At 37.4% G+C, this 22624-nt stretch overlaps 3 protein-coding genes across 10 annotated transcripts in view; 1 reads left to right on the top strand and 2 right to left on the bottom strand.

Moving 5' to 3' along the window:
* Nucleotides 1-13831, bottom strand: part of LOC127412571 (CRACD-like protein) — a 36555-nt gene extending 22724 nt beyond the window's left edge. For 2 of the 5 annotated variants that reach the window (XM_051649027.1, XM_051649031.1), the window contains exons 1-3: nucleotides 13531-13831; nucleotides 9927-9983; nucleotides 678-757 (exon numbers count right to left, since the gene is read on the bottom strand). In XM_051649027.1, the coding sequence (XP_051504987.1) occupies nucleotides 678-757; nucleotides 9927-9976 (130 nt within the window). In that variant the 5' untranslated portion in view covers nucleotides 9977-9983; nucleotides 13531-13831. Of the gene's footprint in view, nucleotides 1-677; nucleotides 758-6149; nucleotides 6228-9926; nucleotides 9984-13530 lie in introns of all 5 variants that reach the window. The other 3 variants (XM_051649030.1, XM_051649029.1, XM_051649028.1) reach the window with 3 other exon arrangements.
* LOC127412574 (iduronate 2-sulfatase-like) overlaps nucleotides 765-22624 on the top strand; it is a 74707-nt gene continuing 52847 nt past the window's right edge. For all 4 annotated transcript variants that reach the window (XR_007892454.1, XM_051649039.1, XM_051649037.1 and 1 more), the window contains exon 1: nucleotides 765-4285. Coding sequence is in view for 3 of the 4 variants with exons in the window: in XM_051649039.1 (XP_051504999.1) it covers nucleotides 4052-4285 (234 nt within the window). In the remaining variant the exon portion in view is untranslated. The remainder of the gene's footprint in view (nucleotides 4286-22624) is intronic.
* Nucleotides 19361-21406, bottom strand: LOC127412577 (lysozyme g-like). The gene is made up of 4 exons (XM_051649042.1): nucleotides 21029-21406; nucleotides 20732-20928; nucleotides 20033-20171; nucleotides 19361-19844 (listed from the first exon to the last, which is right to left on the bottom strand). The coding sequence occupies exons 1-4, from the start codon at nucleotides 21090-21092 to the stop codon at nucleotides 19711-19713; spliced, it is 534 nt and encodes a 177-aa protein (XP_051505002.1). The 5' UTR covers nucleotides 21093-21406; the 3' UTR covers nucleotides 19361-19710.

The raw sequence follows: 22624 nt of genomic DNA, 5'->3' as shown, positions 1-22624 counted from the left end.
CGACCGTGGCATGATTGTTGGTGCCAGATGGGCAGGTTTGAGTATTTCTGTAACTGCTGATCTCCAGAGATTAACATGCACAACAGTCTCTAGAGTTTACTGCCAAAAACAAAAAAAACGCCTTGTTGATGAGAGAGGTCAACTGAGAATGGCCAGACTAAATTAAACATCCTTTGATAAATCTGGACATACACAAGCTTACCACACTGGCACACCTCAAAACACACTCCAGCCATTGACCAACTCTTAATCCTATTGGACAGACTCGCAATCTGATAAGAGATTATCTTTTCTCTCCTAGCGTCTTATTTTGCAAGGAAACGGCTAATCCACATCACCACATACTGTAGGCCTGCCGTCTGGCCTTGTAGGATCTGACACAAGTAGTCTAGAGCTTCCTACTTCCCACACTGAACCGAAACGAAAGGTCAAATGTTGGACAGCGGAGAGCAAGCGCGTATGGGAGAAAGACAAATATTGGCTTTGTCTCTGTCCTACATGACTTCCTGTCAGCAAGAACGAGCATCTTGTATCTCTTGAGAGAGTACAGCTTGTCCTAATTATTCACATCTGATTTAATGTGGGAAAATTTTATTATTTATGGAAGTTTTTTATAGGGTACCTACTAGTAATTAATTTCACTTATGTTTAAACACTAGATTGGACTAGAACTTTACCTGAACACTCTTCTCCTGCTTCTGATGGCTCACTAGCAGACGTAGCATCTGGGGATCCTGAGGCCATGATGTCACAATCACTGTTGAAAAAAACAGAGTTAACCTGGAAATCAAAGAAGTAAGGAATATCCACCTGAGCAGAATGGAATTCTCATTAACTTGAATACAAATCTTCTAAACTATACAACACTTTTTAAAGAACTGTTCACCCAATAGATCACCCTCATGTTGTTACAAACCTGTCTGTTTCTCTTTCTTCTATGGAACACAATAGAAGAAATTTGGCAGAATGTCTAAGCTGCTCATTCTGATGAATGGGGAATGAGGCTATCAAGCTAAAAAAAAAAAAAAAAGAAGAAAAAAAAAAAGCTCCACTAGGACTCTTGAGATGGCTATATGGTCCTTTGGTTCTTGAGATCAGTTTGGTTATTGGTCAATGGTCAGTCAGATTAGTTTTTGGGTTCTTTAAACAACCAGCACCCAAGGAAGAAAAGAATAAACTGTTATTTATGGAACTTTAAATGGATCTCCTAAGGCACTGGACTGTAAAACCCTTTTTTGGTTCTATCTGGAACCTTTATTTTAAGATTTAAAAAACAAATCTACTTTCTACTTTGGTTCTACAAGCTTTTTTCTCTGTTCCTCTCTGTTTTATCTCAAATTACCCCTTTTTATTAAAGAATGATATCCTGGATAAATTTCAATCAGGATTTAGAGCTGGTCACAGCACAGAGGGTGCTCAGCTAAAAGTTGTAAATGATTTATTAGTAGCTGTTGACAATGGGCTGTCTGTAATTTTAATCGTGTTAGATCTCAGCGCAGCATTCGACACTGTTGAGCACTCAATACTTCTAGACCGTTTAGAGCGTGATGTTGGCATTCGAGGGACCGTACTAAAATGGTTTGATTCTTATCTACATGATAGAACATTCTCAGTGAAAATTAGAAACTATTCCTCCCCTTCGGTTACCCTAAAATATGGCCTCCCTCAAGGTTCTATTTTGGGTCCTATTCTGTTTTCACTATATATGCACCCTCTAGGGTCTATTTGCCACCATCATGCCATTTCTTATCACATGTATGCGGATGACACTCAGTTTTATCTACCTTTGAAATTTGGGAATAATCAGTCTCTTAAGTCCCTTATGGACTGTTTGGAAAATACTTAAAGTTGGTTATCTAACAATTTTCTACAACTTAATGATATTAAGTCAGAGATTATTATATTTGGTTCACCAAACTATACAGAGAAGATAACCAGTACTCATGCTCCCTTAGCGATAACTGTGAAAGACAGTGCGAGAAATCTAGGTGTTATAACTGATTCAACCCTTAGCTTTGATAAACAGATAAATTCTGTTGTACAAGGCAGCTTATATCAGCTTAGAATGATTTCTAGGCTAACACCCGTCCTTAGTTTCAATGATTTAGAGATAGTAGTTCATGCTTTTATTACATCCAGGCTGGACTACCGCAACTTTCTTTATGCAGGACTCTGTTAGCGGCAACTGTCCCGCCTGCAGCTTGTCCAGAATGCTGCAGCCAGGCTACTGACTGGCATTAAAAAAGGGAGCTTATTACCACTGTGTTATCATCTCTTCACTGGCTGCCGGTTCAGTACAGGATTGAGTTTATTATTTGTTTTTAAAGCACTACACAATTTGTCTCCACATTACATTGGATATATAATTTAAGCCTTTATATTTCTTCCAGGCCACTGAGATCTACAAACCAAATGTTGCTGGCTGTCCCTCGGTCCAAGCAAATGTCAAAGGGTGATTGAGCATTCTCTGTAGCTGCTCCTAAATTATGGAATAATCTTCCCCTTTATATTTGTTCTGTCCCGTCTACAGAGATTTTTAAGTCTCACCTGAAAACACAACATTTTACATTGGCATTTGAATCGGAGGAATCCTGAGTATTGGAGATACCTGCTCTGACATTGATCTCATCTTGTATATGCAGCTTTTTATTAGAGTTTATAATGCTTTAAAATGTATTGTGTATGTGCGTTGATGTTGTTTGTTAATTTACTATTTTTAAATTTCTAAATTGTGAAGCACTTTGGTCAACTCTGTTGTTTTTAAATGTGCTATATAAATCAAATTTAGTTGATTTCTTCTAAGATTCATTGTATATACACAAGAAAAAAGCCCTTGCAGGCTATAGTCTTATATCTTGACGAAAAATGTCATGCACGATGACTTCATATCAAAACATACTCTGAACAAAAAACAAATGCTCTCATCCATCATATGTTAATCAAATACTAAATAGTTAATAATACTTCATTCTTAATAATTATTAAATAAAAATTATTTAGGCCTGTCTTTATTTGCTTGACTACTGTAATGTCTATACTTATAAGAGAGGCTTTGTAACACCCAAGGACACACAGGAGGCATCACTGATAAGCTGATGCTGACTTATTTAGATTACGCCACAGAAGCCAACTCACCCCAACGGATCCACCATATCTGAATTACCAGACTTGTTTATACTAGCAGCCCAAACCAGATTCCAGGTCAGCTGAGGGTTCAGTGTTTGTCCTGACATTAGTGGTCATGAGTAACTGCAGTCTTATCCTGGATCAGCCTCTCCTCTGGAACACAGCCAGCTCAGGGGGAAACTCTTAAACAGTATTTGTGACAGGTGGCTGAAGCTCCAGACTGGAAAAATTAGGATGTGGAGGCAATTTGCAGTCTAGTTTGACATGCATAGGCAGTCAACCCCTCGACACGGATTATTCCAATTTAAGAAAGGCAGGATTTATGATTGCTTGAGCAGTTTGCTTTTCATTTGATAACCAGAGATAGGAACAGATGTGCCAGGGTGGTCGACTTATCGACTAGGTGTCTAAGAACTGACTAGTCGATTAGTGGGGTTGACTACTAACATTCATATCTTTAGTGGTGGTGGTTTTAAAGGGAAACGCAATTCTCAAATTAATTAAGAGACGCAACTTCTTAGAGAGTGTTTTTGTGTGATGATAGCTTTCTGTGCTTAACAATTAATCACAGTCAGCACAGTAAAACCTCTGTTGGTCCATACAATGCAAGTGAATGGTGACCAGACCTTTCAAGCTCCAAAAATCACATAAAGGCAGCATAAAAGTAATCCATTTGACTCCAGTGGTTAAATACATATCTTCAGAAGTGATATAATTGGTGTGGGTGAGAAACAGATCAATATTTAAGTCCTTTCAGAATGTGAAATTGGAGATTTATAGTAAAAAAGGATTGAAATATTGATCTGTTTCTCACCCAAAGTTATACTTTTACTTTCATTTGAGCACATCAACATGATTGGCTAGGGAGAGAATAATCAGTCTCTGGACTCCAGTCAAATCAAATCATTGTGCATAGAAAACTTAAATGGCAGCAATAGACCTGGCGCCAACTTCTACTAATCATGGAGGAGGTCGTGGTAATGTGGAGGCTGCCTCAAGCAGCAGTACAACACTTGGATATCCGCACCTAAAAGGGCTTTTCACAATGAAGACGAAGAAGGGCAATTACGTGATCGTGTCATGTCAGCTTTGCTTGCCTAAACCAGTCGAGATATTGGCATTCAAGAGTTCTACCTCTAATTTGAAGAAACATATCAAGGTACATTTCTGATTTTTGCTTTCTAGATCCTCTGTATCTATAATGTGCACATTATGTTAGGTTAACTTCTTAATACATTTATGACAATTAATTAAGTGCCCAGTAGCGCAACGTCACATATTTGTGTCTTTGGTATTGACAGCAAAATCACAAGCTCCCGGACTGTATCTGATTTTATTCCGAACTGCCGACACGGAGAGAGACAGACTCGCTATGCCTATAACAGAAACTGTTGCTAAAGCATCCTTTTCAACCATATGAAATTTATTTTAAGTTACAGACAGAAATTCAATGATAATAGTGTACACACACACACTGATGTTAATCTTTACCATTTTAACGGCGAATAAAAAATATTGACGTTCTCATCAAGCATTTGACTCACTTCAACAAAGATATTATGTTTGTATACTAGACAAGTAGTGCCACATGAACTTACACATGAACTGTACAAATTCAGTTTATTGCTTTTTCATACACTGCAATTTAAAATACTGATCAGTGTATTAAAATAACCTTTTCATCTTTTTAATCTGCTATTTTTTTGCAAGCAGATACATCTAGTTTTTATCATAGATAGATGATGTGACAGTTAGTTAATTTTGAAATCTATTAATCCAAATTAAAGCAGTTTAATTAATGCATATTGAAAAGAAAGAGCTCTAAAGTACAGATGTGCAAAAAAGGGCCTTTGTATTTTAAAAGTTGACAGTCAAAAATTAAACTGTTGGAGGACAACATATTTCATTCTTTCTGACAAACAGCCATAAAGGGGAATGCAAATTACAGTATGTATGCAACATTTTCAAATTGCAGCGCACACTGTTTATTAAAAGGGGGCATTGCATTCGCAACTCAATACTCACTACTCACTTCTCGAGTACTTTTAAATTAAGGATGTGCACGAGTAATCGATTAATCATGATAAAAAAACAACTAGAATATTGCAATTTGATATGTGCCTTTTCCTGCCATGGGCAGCAATGAAACTGCTTCACAAGCCGTTACAACTCAATGGCGCTGTGGATGCATGATGTTTTTAAAGGAATAATTCACTCAAAAAGACTATAAAAGTGACTATATCGCTTCAGAAGACTTGGAATGTATATTTCTATGTGTGAGTGCAAATTTTTGTCATTTTTTTGTCTAGATGTTGTCGTTTATGCATAGTGTTCATTTTTAAATACGGTTGAACTTAAATTCTAAATTTCAAGTTATCGATTATTCGTTTTCTTACGTGTTAAAGTACTCGACTACAAAATTTCTCAAAAGGCCCATCCCAATTTTAAAATAGCTAATTTTTTACTCTTAAGTAGTTTTTAGGACAGGTACTTTTACTCCACTCACACAAAAATGTTTGGGGAGTAACAGTACTTTTACTTGAGCATTATTTGTAAGTACTCTTTCCACTCCTGGGTATTTGAATAAAACCCTAGTATAAGTCTTCGTGGTGGCATAGTGACTCGCCTCAATCCGGGTGGCGGAGGATGAATCTCAGTTGCCTCCGCGTCTGAGACCGTCAACCACTGCATGTCACGTGGCTTGTTGAGCGTGTTACCGTGGAGACATATTGCGTGTGGAGGCTTCATGCTATTCTCCGCGGCATCCACGAACAACTGACCATGCGCCCCACTGAGAGCGAACCACATTATGGCGAACATGAGGAGGTTACCCCATGTGACTCTACCCTCCCTAGCAACCAGGCCAATTTGGTTGCTTAGGAGACCTGGCTGGAGTCACTCAGCACGCCCTGGATTTGAACTTGCGACTCCAGGGGTGGTAGTCAGCGTGTAAGGCCCCCCGAACGAGGAACATTTTTAAACATTTACACCCCAAAGTGAAAATTCTGTCATCATTTACTCACCCTCATGTTGTTCCAAACCTGTATGACTTTCTTTCTTCCATGGAACACAAAAGTAGTCTCAGCCAACATTCACTGTCACTGTATGGAAGAAAAAGATGCAATGAAAGTGAATGGTGACTGAGACAAACCTTCTCTTTTGTGTTTCAGAGAAGAAACATATGTCATTCAGGTTTGGAACAACATGAGGGTGAATACATTATGACTGATGACAAATTTGGATTTTTGGTTGTTATCCCTTTAACAGAGACACAATTTGCAATTTCTTAAACACTGGTAATGGTTAAAATGGTTTAGATGGGTTGTACGGATTTGCTCTAATGGTTAGAGAGGCTGGTGTTACATCAGAGCACATGGATGACCTCTTCTCAAGTCATCAGACAACAGTCATTCATTTCCATCGTCTACCTCAGGGGAAGTGCATATAAAGTCTGCTGCACAGATTCACTGATAGCTAATGTTGCCTTATGAAACAACAAGACAATAAAAACCACAGATAAAAAGAACAGCATTGACTAAAGCATAAAACAGTCCTTAAACCACTGATGAAGTGGATATCTAGTGAAATGGGGAAAACTAAAAATATACTCATACACACTGTCATTGTCTTGCATCTGTCTAGTTAGTAAGTAAGGATGAGATTATGAAAGTTATACCAGTGGTATGTGACACAATTTTGAGCAGTTTTGAGCTACATCTGGAAAGCTTATTTGATAAAGCTGTGGTTTGAATAAAGCAACAAGCCTAGCGAGTTCATACATTACACTGATTTTAGCACAGTTAAGGGGTGTTCTTAAGTACAACCGTGGTAAAATTACTATTAACACACAAACTCAAATGGTTTTATGCTTTTATAAAACGGAGACAAAAGCATTTATTTTTTAATCACAGAAACCCTTTAACCCCCTTGACGTGAGCTTTGTGTGACCTGTGACAAACCCTGGATGGAAGACCACCTGGCATTGTTCACACAGCTGGCCTTGTGTCCACACCTCTCCTAAAACTGACAGAATGGGGTCACAAAGAAAACAAACTTACTAAAAGTACTGTGGTGGTACCATGATACAATGGATGTATTATGGTATTTACTCCGAGGTAACTTCAAAAAATATCATAGTACAAAAAAACTACAGTATGGGATTAGTGTACCATGGTACCTGGGGTACTTTTTTTATTAGTACTTTGTTAGTAATTTTAAAGCACTAACCATGTCACATTTTGCCCAAGGGTTTGCGTTAGCAGGTAAGTACCGTTTTTTGACCGTTAAAATTTTCCAAAGTCCAACAAATAAAAAAAACATTATCAGACACAATGTCCGGTGAAAATATTAACACGAAGCATCAGCAACCCCTTTAGTTGATGCCACAAATGTACAGAGTGATGTCATCCCAATGATGACAGCGCTTTGCTGCCACAGAGGTTTAAACTTTCTCGACAGCTTGTGAAGTCCTAATCCACAATTACAGTGGGTTGTATCCTGCACACTTGCAAAAGCAGCCTGCGTTATTCCAGTCTCACATGCCCGCAGTGAGAAGCTTCTCACTTCAGAATCGCACTAAAACATCCTTGCGTTGCCGTCTCCTGGATAAGGACACCAGGCTTACGTTCATCTTAAGCTTTAGAGAAACGCTAAACACATTTGACTTAACGTCAGCAGCAAAACGCTTCTGTGCTATGTAAAATCGGAGGAAAATATTCTGATCAGCCACAACATTAAAACCACTAACAAGTGAAGTGAATAACATTTATTAGCTCATTACAATGGCACCTGTCAAGGGGTGGGATATACTAGGCAGCAAGTGAACAGTCAGTTCTTGGGCAAGCATAAGGATTTGAGCGACTCTGACATGGGCCAAATTGTGATGGCTAGATGATTGGGTCAGAGCATCTCCAAAACGGCAGGTTTTGTGGGGTGGTCCCTGTATGCAAGGAAGGACAACCGGTGAACCAGCGACAAGGTCATGGATGCCCAAGGCTCACTGATGCACATGGGGAGCGAAGGCTAGCTCAACTGGTCCAATCCCACAGAAGAGCTACTGTAGCACAAATTGCTGAAAAACTTAATGCTGGCCATGATAGAAAGGTGTCAGAACACACAATGCATTGCAGCTTGCTGCGTATGGGCTGCGTAGCCGCAGACCGGTCAGAGTGCCCATGCTGGCCTGTCCACCGCCAAAAGCGTCTACAATGGGCATGTGAGCGTCAGAACTGGACCTTGGAGCAATGGAAGAAGGTGGCCTGGTCTGAAGAATCACGTTTTCTTTTAGATCATGTGGACTGCCGGGTGCGTGTGCGTCGTTTACCTGGGGAAGAGATGGCAGCAGGATGCACCATAGGAAGAAAGCAGGCCGGCAGAGACAGTGTGATGCTCTGGGCAATGTTCTGCTGGGAAACCTTGGGTCCTGGCATTCATGTGGATGTTACTTTGACACGTACCACCTACCTAAAGATTGTTGCAGACCACATGCACCCCTTCATGGCAAAGGTATTCCCTGATGGCAGTGTCCTCTTTCAGCAGGATAATGCGCCCTGCCACAATGCAAAAATTGTTCAGGAATGGTTTGAGGAACATGACAAGGAGTTCAAGGTGTTGACTTGGCCTCCAAATTCCCCAGATCTCAATCCCAATGAGCATCTATGGGATGTGCTGGACCAACAAGTCTGATCCATGGAGGCCCCACCTCACATTTAAAGGACTAAAAGGATCTGCTGCTAACGTCTTGGTGCCAGACACCACAGGACACCTTTAGAGGTCTTGTGGAGTCCATGCCTCAATGGGTCAGAGCTGTTTTGGCGGCACGAGGGGGACCTACACGATATTAAGCAGGTGGTTTAAATGTTGTGGCTGATTGGTGTAGTCATATGAATAAAGAGAAAGAAATTAGCCAAGGTGAGAAATTATATGACATAACGTAATGATTTTTGTTACTATAATACTACTTGGTGAATGAAAAGATTTCTGGCAAATTTCAGATTAGCTTTTTACTTTGCTGTGTTTTCAATTTTTTTTTTTAATTAGACGCTAATTCCATTTTCCATGGACAAGCAGCTATAATGAACAAAAGTTTATTGTTCATTTGACTTGACTGCGTCATTATTATAATGCATATTATGCATAATCCATCATGTTACAGTGCAAAATAAACACCGAAATAAGATGACCGATTTTTTCCAATTTGTCCGGTAAATGTTACAATTCCCGGACACACTGGCCGGCACCAAAATTTCTTATCGGAAACTCTGTTTTGCCCCGGTTAAATTTTTTGCAACAAAACAGACACACAGACACACATTACATAATATTTTCATTTTAAAAGGGATAATTGACCCAAGAATGAAAATGTTGCCATCTTTTACTCATCCGCACAAGAATGGATTTGATAACTATGGTCGAGATTTGATCTGTTACTCACACAAAGCTTCAGAGAACTTGGAATATAGAGCACAATTTGTATGGACATCTTTATGGTGCTTTTTGGTCCTTTTTGGCAACAATTTGAATCACCAGGACAGAACTGCTTGGATTTGACAGCTTGGACATTTTTGCAAAATTTTTGTTCCACAGAAGAATGATATGTCAGTTTGAAACAGCATGAGGGTGAGTAAATAATGACAGAATTATCATTTAATTTTGTTTTCAAGACGAAACAAACTACATGACCTTTTTCTCAAGTGCCTCTGATGACTAAAAACCCCCTCCTTATCATCACCCTGTGCGTGACTATGATAGCAGAGAGCTCTGAAAACTGTTTGCTGCTCTACAGAGACTAATGGACTGACCTTGGACTGCCTCCAACGCCAGAGTTCTGTGATGACGTCCGACGTTTCATGTCTTAACTTTTGGACATGAGGGAGGAAGGGAGGAATAAGAAAGAGTGAGAGTTAGTGAGGAGAGGACGCATTCAAGCAGAAGACATAAGCAAGCAGGCTAGCTGTGTTAGCTTCAAACATTGTGTTTTTAGACAAACAACTGATAAAAGATATAGGCAGTTCATAAACATGTGATTGTTATATGTTTCAATGCATATTGCACACATCATGCTTTTGTTACACCATGTCCTAACCAGGCGTGAGGATCTCCATAAGTAAGCAATTTATCTTGACACTTCACAGTGAAAGGGAAAACATTAAATGTACCACAGTACTACCATGGTACTACCATGAAATTCTTGGAATTACATTAGAGTACCATGTAAAAATAACGGCACATGAATTTCAGGACCATGGTATATGTCAAAGCACCACGGTATTACCATCTAATACCATAACTGTGCCATAGTACCACCACAGTACTTTTTTTAAGGGAATGTTGTGTGACCCGTCAGGAGATATGTGATAGAAGGAGTTCGCTTTTATCACGCTGGATTTGTACACAATGTGAGTTAAAATTTAGGCACTTGGGAGAACACTTCTAAATCATAATGACAAATGGGACACTCTACAATCTTGTGGTCTTTACAGACGAGCACAATTAAAGGCACTGTTTGGGACAGGGCTGTACAGTTGCGTACCAGGGTTTCAATTAAAACCCATTTCCAGTGGACAAAAAATGAGGAAAATATCTGTTGTGAAAATGTTGTGTCCAAGGAATATTCCGGGTTCAATACAAGTTATGCTCAATAGACAGCATTTGAGGCATAGGCCAATCCGTAAACGTTAAAATACTCACTGTTTCAAAAGTATAGAAACAAGACGTAAACAATATGCATGTTAACATGTTTTTAGTTTGATAAAATCACTTACTAACCTTTTCTGTATAGACATATCCAATTTTAAAACTTTGCTGCCATGACGACGTAACGCCGTAAACCATGTAAACAAATTTACAGCTCAAATAATGCACAAAAAAAGGAATATTAAATTATAAGCTTCACATATCTGTCTTTAAACCCTCCAAAATTATTATTTGTTTTTGTACAGGAAAGGTGGGACGAGTATGTGAATTATTTTTTGTGGTTATCAACATTATACCACAAATGCTGTCGACTGAACTTAACTTGATTTAAACCTGGAATATTCCTTTAAAATAGTATGACATAATGAATAGTCTGTATTTCAGTACCTCACAGTCTCATTTTCATTTGTGACATGCCTTTGCTCAATGATTGTATGGTTTAGGCTTTCTTTCGGCAGTAAGGAAACTGGAGTAAACTACACTTATCAATTTATTAAACCAGCTGCAATCGCCATTTGGCTCAATCAGTTGACGATATAGTGGTGACAATCATCAATCTCATCTTCCCTCAATTATGTCTGAAAAGCAAGAATCTCCTAAAACATTTTACTGTGCGTAACATGGTTCACATAACATTGAGTTCTAATTCTATTACTTGCCAATTTTGATATGGGACAGTAGTTAATACAGTCTTACAGTAGTAGTAAGCTATTTTTGGTGGATTCAAATGTCTGGCAAAATCAGTAGTTTAAATTAGATATAGTGCCTCATGAGAAGCAAATGAAACATTGGAAACCACTTTAGACTGATTCTAGTGACTACTTCCAAAATAGGAAGCTGTACATACAGTTTTTACAGTTTGTGATATCCAGTAAAATGTATACCACTTAAGTTGGATTTCGGCCCACTTTATTTATGACAGGGACAATTTACTTAAATTGGGGTAATAGACACAGCCTGATCTCATGTTAACTTTTATGTGACTGTGGCAACATTTTTGCAAAATGACAACACCTGGTTCATTACACATATTGGGGCAGTTCCAAGGTGAGTGGCACTAAAAGAGAGTTAACTTTTCTCCCAAACAGATCAGGTTTTTAAGGTTAATGCTCTATCGAGTTCCCTACCCTAAACCTTAAACTTAAACAATAGTGTCATAAAAAGCAATTGTGACATGAAAAACGCAATTGCTGAAGCAACCACTTAGTTTTGTGACATAACATTTTGACTCGCATGTTCTTCGGGACTAATATCCCGGTCCTTTGCATCTCAAGTGCAATGCTCTATCAATTAAGCTACTGTGCAACTTATTTGCCTAGAAATATGCTTGTAAAAGTAGTTGATTATGTAATGCAAATGTTAAAATATATCACCTTAAAAGTCAAGCGCTTTAGTAAAAGTGTTTTGATGTCATAAGATAGCATTGTGTGAGGAATAGAGCAGAAAGTAAGTTTTTATGAACTGATAATCTGTCCATTTCACTAGGAAACTGCCTTGATACATACAACGAGCCACGTTGTTCTAAACTTCAACCACATAATTAGAAACTAATTTAACTATGGATGAGCAAATAGAATAAGGACAGTATTCTGGCTTTCTGATACAAGATGATTCATTATTGGAGAATCCATAAGTAAACTACAGTAGAACAGCATGCTTAAAACATTTTATAGAGCAAGTTCATTGACTTACTTTAATAAGTGACTCATTTGCCAGTTAATGGCCAACAAAGGCTCTCACTAATTTAAGACTTCTTCTTTGTGTGAGTCTTAAAGATAGCAGTAGTCTGCTAAAAACAACAGTTCCTGCACAAGATGATGATAAACTATGAAGAGTTTAGGCTGTTGACCCCAAAACACAAAGTTCAGAGAATGCACAGGGGTCATAACTGAGAGGGGTCAGAACATTAACATTTGGACTCGTATTTCATGAGAAGTTCCTTGCCAAAGTAGATACACTTTTAAAAACATGTGAAACACTGCAGATACAAACTGAGCTATACCAACAAGGACCATAAATGGTGTGAAAATGGAGGTAGGTCAAAATGTAAGAATGAGCACTAGCTCCCATCAACACTTTGAAGGTTTAAAAAACCTGTAAGGCATGTTTTCTGTTTCTATGCAAAGCCACTTTTTACATTTATGCTCTGCATATGTAGCAAAAACTCTCTTATAGTACATTCTTCTCTTGGGAAGACTAGACTATCAGTACAAGCAATGATAAATGGCAAACTCTGAAAATAAATAATACACAAAACATTCTCTCTTCTAAACTCATAATGAATCTGGATGAGCACCAATGGTAAACAACATGATCTTGGAATTCCAGCCAGCGATGATAAGTAGGGTCTTGTTGGACATGTCATGAGACCATTAGATAGAAGAGCTTTTAAAAAGACTATTGCAGAACAGTTCTAATGGATCACAACAATAATCTTATAGTAACAAAAGACAGATTTGGCCACATCATCATCATCATCATCATCAAGTGAGCATTTATTCATATTAAAAGAATAATTTTCAGTGCTCCACTAATAAATAATCTCCAATGTACTTAGTAAACATTTTTTATCTTCAACCATGTCAACTGAAACTGAGGACAAGCATGTTAACAAGAGATAAGCATTATCAAACTGCCAAAACCTTTTCTACGTGACACTTTGGAAGTTTAAATTACCAAGTTTTCCATGAACATAAGGCTCCAACTTACGTCTTTTCCCCAAAGCAGTTGTAAAATCGAGCCATGGTGTCAAAGTTCACCCAAAAAGCAATGTTTCCTCAGTGCATCATTTGTAAGAATATCTTCAAGGCCAAAATTGAATCTTCAACACTCAAATCATCAATATCTCCTTTCTCATTATGCAGATGTGTTCATAAAAGACAAGAAGCTTGTGAGAATGTGTATCCTTCATAGAGAAGATTAATGTGTGCTCCAGTAGACTGTCTCTTTAGGACTGAGCATGCTCTCTGCCTCTTTTTGCCTCAGATTCTCCACCTCCCTTCCCTCTCCAACCCCCGTCACCTAATCCACAGATTCAACTACTATTGTCTCACCCAAGCAGCTTTACTGTCGTCATGGGCAGGTGTCATTTGATAATTAGATGGGGTAGTTCCCTGAGGAGATAGCACTGTCTGGGGGGCTCATTCTGTGCCATGAAGGGGGTTGAAAATACTGGTTGAATTAATCAATGGTGACATTTTGATATAATATGTTGCAATTATTAGTGAGATACTCAGTAATCAGAGTAGTAGAAAATGACAGTTTGTCCATTTCTGTTCATGATGATAAATCATTTCACTTAGCTAAAAGTGAACATTGATGCTGGACCAAAGTGTTGGCTCATGCATGTAAATACAAAATATTTTTTTTTATTTTAAGAAGAGGGTGGCTCTTGAAGAGTCTTCAGGTTCCAGGCTACAAAAAGACGGATTTCGCATATCTGGATCCAACTCTAACGGAAGTGACTGGACCTTCTATTGCCTGGAACTTCTTCGTTTGCCCTATTTTCTTTAGAAAATATGTTGTGCACACAACCACAAACCATAAGTCTCTACTACACACAAACTTTTTGCCTCCCTGCCAGTTTTGAATATTTTCCTTCACCCTCAGGCAAATTGTGTAGGAGTATCCGGCATAAGTGTAAACAAAGCTCTGCGCCGGCCAATTCTTTTACTTAAACAAAAACATTGCGAAACGCTGATTTTGAAGGAAAAAAAAGGTTCTCTCTCTCTCTCTCTCTCTCTGAACAATAGGACATTTTTAAAGGGGGTTCATATTAAATTGGTTAGACTATTATAGGTAGACATAAGCAACAGACATGAAATTCACACTTTTAAATCTCATTACTTTAACCCCAGACAGAGAGCGTACCTGAATTTCAGTGCACTTACTACAGGCCTCTTTCTGAAAAACTAGAGGAATGTCAGTTTTCTATGAAAAAAGACAGGCTGGTATTTCCTGAGACTTTTTGCTCTACCCTTGAAGAAACACATATGTATTTTGTTTCATGCATAGAATTTTTTAAGAGTGAACCCAAGTCACCATAACATTCATGGTAACGCTTTACAATAAGGTTCTATTTGTTATCATTAGTAAATGCAACAGGTATCATAATCAATATAGATTTACAGCATTTATAAATCTTTCTTAATATTAATTTAAAGATACAATTGTTTATCATTAGTTCCTAATACATTAACTAATTTTAACGTGTGCAACTTTTAATTTTAATAGGTATTAGTATATGTTGAATTTAACATTAACCAAGATTAATAAGTGCTGAAAAAGTACTGTTCATTGTTAGTTCAAGTTAACTAATGTAGTTAACTAATGTTAACGAATACAACCTAATTGTAAACGGTTACCACATTAATTTAGCATTTTTGGTAGATTCAAAGTGATTGTGTGTGGTTGTTTGATTTTCAGAAAACAATACTCCAAAACAATACTTCTAACATGTCTTCCTTCATATCTGGGTAGTTGACATGAAATAGTTTTCAAAAGTTAACATGTCTGGGTCAGGGTAGCTCAGCGAGTATTAACACTGATTACCACCCCTGGAGTCATGAGTTTGAATCCAGGGTGTGCTGAGTGACTCCAGCCAGATCTCCTAAGCGACCAAACTGGCCCAGTTGCTAGGGAGGGTACAGTCACATGGGGTAACCTCCTCGTGGTCACGATTAGTGGTTCTTGCTCTCAATGGGGCGCGTGGTAAGTTGTGCGTGGATCGCGGAGAATAACATGGGCCTCCACATATTGCGAGTCTTCATGGTGTCATGCACAGCGTGCCACATGATAAGATGCACGTATTGACTATCTCAGAAGCGTAGGCAACTGAGACTTATCCTTCACCACCCGGATTGAAGTGAGTAACCGTGCCACCACGAGGACCTAGTAAGTAGTGGGAATTGGGCATATCAAATTGTGGAGAAAAAAGTTAAAATGTCTTGCGGTGTGATGTGATACTCCATCCTAAACTATTTTATATATCTATAGGATGCTCCCTTGCTCCCTATTTAGTGAATAACTTAACCTCCAGTGTGCTGTCTGTCTGCACTGGTCTAAGAACAGTTTGAAATGCACAATATTTTAATTTTACTCCATACAAAGCCTATGAAAGCAACATTTTTCAGCTTTTTTGACTCAAACAGGTTTCAATGTAAAAGCTTAATTAGGTTTCTTACCAGATGTAGTTTTGTTGGCGATTCTCCCAAAGACAAACTCCACTGTGATCGGCGCCATGTTGTTTGATCACATGAATCTGTGTGTCGAAAGTTAAACCCTTTACTGACAGCCCAAAGTCTCCTGAACTGATATAATTCAGTTTATATGAATTTAAATTATGCGTTGTGTATAATGAAGCCAAAATACAATGTCCACGCATGTGTCCATGTGTAAAGTTATATCCAATTTTACAACTTCGTTGACATGATGACGTAACACTGTAAATCTTGTAATCTTTTATACATTTTATGAAAAATGTATGAATTTTAAACAGCTCAAATTATACACAAGATTTATGTAGACTTATGTTGATCAATAATCTACAAGCACAAAATCACCCTGAACAAATGACTACATTGTTCTACAGACACAGTCATGAATATTTATACCTGGAAAGTGTAAAGACCCCTCTCCCCCAATTCAATTCTGTCAATTCCCTCTGACTCAAGTTTCTTTGCTATCCCCTGCAGAGTATTTTTTCTTTTCTTAACAACGCTCTCAGAATTCCTGCCCACATCTGGAACACATCTACTGAGGCAGTGCTCTACCCCACACACTAATTAAGGCCATGTATGCCAAACTGTAGATAACCCCAAAAATGATAACTTTGCCTGAAAAGTGGGAGAACATCTACTGAAATAAAAAGAATTGTGAAAAATGTATAAGGGTACTTGATGCAAAATGTGTCCGGGGACTTTTTTTATTAATCAGCATCAAGATTTTAGGTAACATTAATACAAGTATGTCAGGGAAAGTGTACATCTTAGATCCTGTAACTGGTCACCATTTCGTTTGCAGCATTTTTAATCACACTAGTTAATTTTCAAAAGCTCTGCGGTGTGAAATTAATTTTTAGAAGAACAAATAATCCATGTAGTTTCTTAATTAATATGAGGCCATAAAAGCTTCTAAAATTATAATAAAAAAATTAATAGTAAAAGGCTTTTTAAAGTAGTTTTAGAAGTACTCTGCATGTCACATCGCAGGATGTCAACTTTCCAAAAGTATTTCATGTCAACTACCCGAAACCATATACTGTATACTGTAAGATATACTGAATGCAAAGTCTATCTTCATGCAAACTCTATCTTCACATGAGAAAGGACTTCTAAGACAAAGCCCAAAGCAGCCCAGAGAAGTCCTTCACTCTTACAATAAAAAGGGATCCAGCTGGGTCCACACAGCTTGACCAATGAACAGCCACCTTCAGCTGCTCTTTTCCTCTGTCTGTGACCATTTAACTTTGTATCCCCCCCATTTTCCAGGCTCTTTAAAACTCTGTGTGTGGTGACTCTGGAGGGAGGCTTCCAAATGGAGTATCTTCAACAGTTTAATGAGATGACAATAGCTAAATAATTGCAACCTGGGTTTTACAACGCTTTTCTTTCTAAAGTTCCTTGGAAGACACAACAGGACTATTAAGGTGACTCATCATGAAAAAATACTTTAAGGGACAACAGGCTTTTTGAACACATGGTCAAAGGTGTTTTATGAACTGTTAAAACTACAGTTCTACTACTGCATAAAGTTATTGGTAGTGCCATCTATTATCTTTAACAAGGTTTAAAAAAAATAATAATTTTGTATCATTCCTTTTTGTAATGTATTACATTTGATAATGTAGACTTTCAGTGACAAATAGTCTATGTTCTGTACATGTTTACGGCAAGCAAACTTCTCTTTTTAAATACATACTGACTGCACAAATAAGTACTTCACAGGAGAGAGACACAATTCTCCATTCAAACTGCAAAAGACTGCCTTAATCTGTGCATACAGAGAAACTAAGTGATCATGAGGCTGTACACAATAACATCTTCACAGTAAACAGTCTACAAATGAGGGGTATCATCATTTGTTTGAGCAGGTAGGGCGATGGCTATAAAAACTGCTTTCGGCATAAATACATTTTCCAAACAAGACATTTTTCCTATGGTGTCCCAAAAACATTCCAATAAGTTTATTTATGAACATACATTTTCTTATCATTTGACTCTCCTTGTAGCTCCTCAGTCTTATTTAAAAATCCAAGAAGCTTACAAAAGTTTTACAATGTCCATAAGAAATTCTAGAGATTTTAAAAGGGGCTAGAATAGGTTTGCCCAGCAGGACTTCAATTGGGCCAATGTTTGCCCATGAAAAGTATCATGTCTATTAAAAATTTATTTTCAGCCAAATCACATTTAAAGAATAAAATCCAAGTATTTTATCAGGAAACTGGGTGTATTTACATTACCACCCAATTTTATACTGATTTATACATCTTAGCAATAACATACTGCTGCATACTGTTTATACTGTAGGAATAATTATAAAAATCTTGATTTTTAAGCACATTTAGTTTGAGGGTGAATTTTGCCTGACAAGAAAAGAATGGCAGTCTATGGGAAAATCTTGATTTTTAAGCACATTTTGCTTTAAGGTGACTGTTGTGTGATTTTAGCAAGCTGTGACATTCAATTGTCACAAATTTTACCCACAAATCTGCTGTTTATTTGCTGTAAACTTTGCAATTCTTCTAGTCTCTGAGGGTTAAACATGACTTGGCAATAAAAATAATGATTTAGGGGATTCTGAAGAAGAAATAAACTAACAAAACGTTTGAATAACGAAATACATTTCGAATTGGACATAATAAGAGAATTCCGATGTCGTGTGTGTGTGTGTGTGTGTGTGTGTGTGTTCTTGAACTTTACGTCATAATTCTGAGACATTCCGATCAAATCTGTCTGGATGGGTGTTATGACTGCTCGCTGCACAAAATATTTATATTTTAAGAGTACCATTAAAATATTCTTACGTAACATTGTTCCACAACAGTTATAAAACTGATTATTCCAATGGAGGTAAAAAATGTAAACAACTAGAAATCTCTAACTTACTAAAGGAAAACACTCAAAAGAAATGAAGTGTTACAATTTACCCAAAGAGTCCACATAACATTATTCACTTGATGCCACTTATATGAAAGAGATGAAGATGTTTGCTTCGCAAACTTAACAACAACCATATGCTACGTCCAAGGCTCAAAACTGACGGAGAAAATCAATAAAACCAAAGAGGTTTCGGAACGCTTTAACAGAGACATGTACTTACAAAGTCAATGAAATCCTATCGTTATTTGCTCATCCTTAAGCCTGCGAAACATCAGGGATTTCACTCATTTCATTCTAAAGTCTCATGTGTGAAGAATCTGAATTAACATCGCCCTCTATCGTGGAGAAGAACTGACTGTTTCAACAAGTCGTTGAAGCCACTTAGAGGAACAATAAAGAGTGTGAGGCCATTCTAAAGATTGCTCATAAAAACTTTGTATTACTTGATAGACACATGATTTAAGTGAATATCTGTGTTTTATTTCATCTCATCATCATCATCATCATCATCATCATAGATAGGCTAATGCATAATTTAGCATTAACTAATAGTTGCTGGTTACAGAAGATACAGAAGCAAAAGCTAAAGAACAAAAAAAATTTAAAATACCCCAACACTTTAAAATGGAAAGACTGTATCAGTAATCTATAAACCTAAATCTATATCTTAATCTATATTTAACTATTCTTCCCAATATAGAAATTTCAATCAAAGCATGTTGTTTTTTCTTCAACCAGTGGATTAGCTTCACATAATGTAAGACTTACACATGCCAATAGCTGCTGTTCTTTAGTAACCTTTGCTTTTGAACCACTGGGCTCTGGCAACAACATCATTGGCATAGTCTCCTCCTGTTGTGCCAACGTCCATACGCTCATATGACTGGACATTCCCCACACCTGCATTGTAGGCTGAGATTCCCCCTGGAACAGACGATATACCACAACTGAGATATTAAGTTCATGTTCTGTAGACTTATATTTGTAAAACCTTTGTAAAATGACAAATTCCTCATGAACTTTTTTACTTTTCTAGTGATACTGTACATATGTTCTCACCCAAGGTTTATTAAGGTCCACCAGGGCAAATTTTTTGAGTAAACATAGCTTACCTTTAAACCACTGCTCTTGGGACCACTGGGGAAATTTGGCTTTTATTCCTTTAATAAAGCCAATGAGTATATCAGTTCCTTGTGCAACATGCTGCTCACTGTCCCATGCACCTACTAAAGTGTGGAAGCGTTTGTCAACCTAAAAGACACATCAGTAATGAAGAGAACAATTGAATATGTGCAAAAAAATGTAATATACTCAGCTTTATGTGGATAATTTATATGTGCATATTTGTCAAAAGCTCATAAGGAACTATGCCTGTGCTATGCTGGGGGAAAGGGAAGTTAGGGAAAACAAAGTTGTAAAATCTATAACTGTTAATAATAAATTAACCATTTATTTCCAAGATAACAAGAATAACAAGACACAATTTGCTGAATTAAACATGCATTGTAATAAGGTCATGTAACAAATGATGCGAGGTCATTGAAATGTTTAAAGTGGAATAATTCATACAGTTTCACTTACCATTTTTTATAATAATAGGCAGTGTATAGTGTACAGTTAGTATTCCATTCCAAACACAGCCATTGAGTAAAACAATATACAACAATAGTATTCCATTTTAATCTAGATCACAGTGGAGTCAGATTTAGTCTAAAAATCTTGAATTTTACCTAATGATTCATATAACCTCATTTTAAGTCTGTGTCCAGCCTTATGTTTTCAAATAGAATAGACCTATTTCTCTAACCAACCTGCATGAGGCCAAAGCCATTGCCATGATCACCCCACCCATTCTTTAGTATGGCTCCAGCTCTCGACTCTCTGGATATGATGGCAGCAATCACAGCTGGGTCCATTTTCTTTGCACTGCCAACATTGGTGATTATACTCTTGTATTTGTCCATCCGGGCCAGATCGTGCTCAGCCAGTTTTTTGGAGGCTTCAACCCCTTTGACAAGAATAAATCATTGTTTATATTAACTGTAATATAGTGCAAATACTATATATTTTAATGGACAAATATGGACACACTATGTAAGCAGTCATACCCTTTACATATAATTTGTCCTGTTTTGCAGTCACCTCTGATGCCCCAGTGGTGTCTATTTTCATAATGTCTCCAAAAGCAGCATGCTAGGAACAACATGGAAAAGATCACCTAAAACCCCTTGAACTTAGTAAATAACTTAATTATACAGTACATGTTTGCAGTGCTAGACTCAAACTCACTTTTTTGACAGTATCAAAAGAAATAAGGCCTTATTCAGTACCTAATATTATCATACTTACCCATGATGTTTAATCAGAACTGCTGTGAAAAGAGAAATCACCTGATTAGCCTTGACACTAGTCAGACAGCTGAATGGTGTGATTGTAGTGGGACTGGTTTCTCTTTCTCTTGTTCTAGGAAATGCTTGTGTTAGGGCGGGGCAAAATAATTACTGAACTATATATGTATGTATATATATTTAAATAAAATAGGTAGTAAAGTACAAAAACACACTGACAACAATACAAATGTGTAACAAAGTCTCAGATTTACTAAGTACGTCAAAAAGTCTGCGGATCAATAAGTAATATTAAAAATTATAAGCCGCAAGCAATTTTGGAACAACATGAGTTTGAGTAAATGATGACAGAATTTTCATTTTTGAATGAAGTATCCCTTTGGAAAACATGTACGAACAATGGTTAGAAAGACTCAGCAAGTAAGAATATTGTAATTCATAATCTTTCCTTTATTTAGTATTTCATTCATTTAATTACAGTAACTTTAACCATGAGGAATGATCATGTTATATTGTTATTTTCTCAAAATCGAGGATTCATTTCACATGAAAGTTCAATCTGACAGATTAACAACCTGTTCTTAAGTAACCCTTATATTTGAACTACTGGGCTCTGGCAATAACACCATTCCCATAGTCATCTCCTGTGGTGCCAAAGTCCATATGCTCATATGAATGGACATTCTTCACATCTGCATTGTAGGCTGAGATTCCTCCTGGAACATGACACATGTGAATCATGCACACATATGTACCATCAACATTTATTTTCTGAAATCTTTTATTAATAACACTTGACAAACAATCTAAATGTAGAGTTCACACGTGCAATGTTTTAGTAATAAACTAGAACAATAAATCAATTAAACAATCAGTTAAAATGTGAAGACTGTAATCCATGCTTTTGTCACATCACGCTTGGATTATTGCAATTCTGTTTTAACAGGACGTCCGGCAAAAGTACTCTCATGACTACAGTATGTTCAGAACTCTGCTGAGCATCTCCTCTCCATACTAGAAACGCAGCACACATTACTCCCATACTCAAGCAACTCCACTGGCTACCTGTTGAATACCGTATACAGTACAAGATTCTAATGATCACCTACAAGGCTCTTCATAATCTTGCCCCCCAATATTTATCAGACCTTCTCAAGTGTTACTCCCCTGCTCGCTCATTAAGTTTTTCCAAGGCTGTATTTTGGTTGCTCCTAAGTATAGATTGTCTTTCATGGGTGGTAGGTCTTTTAGTGTTGTGGCCCCTAGATTTTGGAACTCTCTACCTCAGAACCTCCGGGAGGTCACCTCCTATGAATCCTTCAAAAAGCTGTTGAAAACTCCTCTCTTTGCTACTCT

The sequence above is a fragment of the Myxocyprinus asiaticus genome, chromosome 22, assembly GCF_019703515.2.
Source record: "Myxocyprinus asiaticus isolate MX2 ecotype Aquarium Trade chromosome 22, UBuf_Myxa_2, whole genome shotgun sequence".
NCBI lineage: Eukaryota > Metazoa > Chordata > Actinopteri > Cypriniformes > Catostomidae > Myxocyprinus > Myxocyprinus asiaticus.
This window is presented reverse-complemented; position numbering and strand designations above follow the sequence as displayed.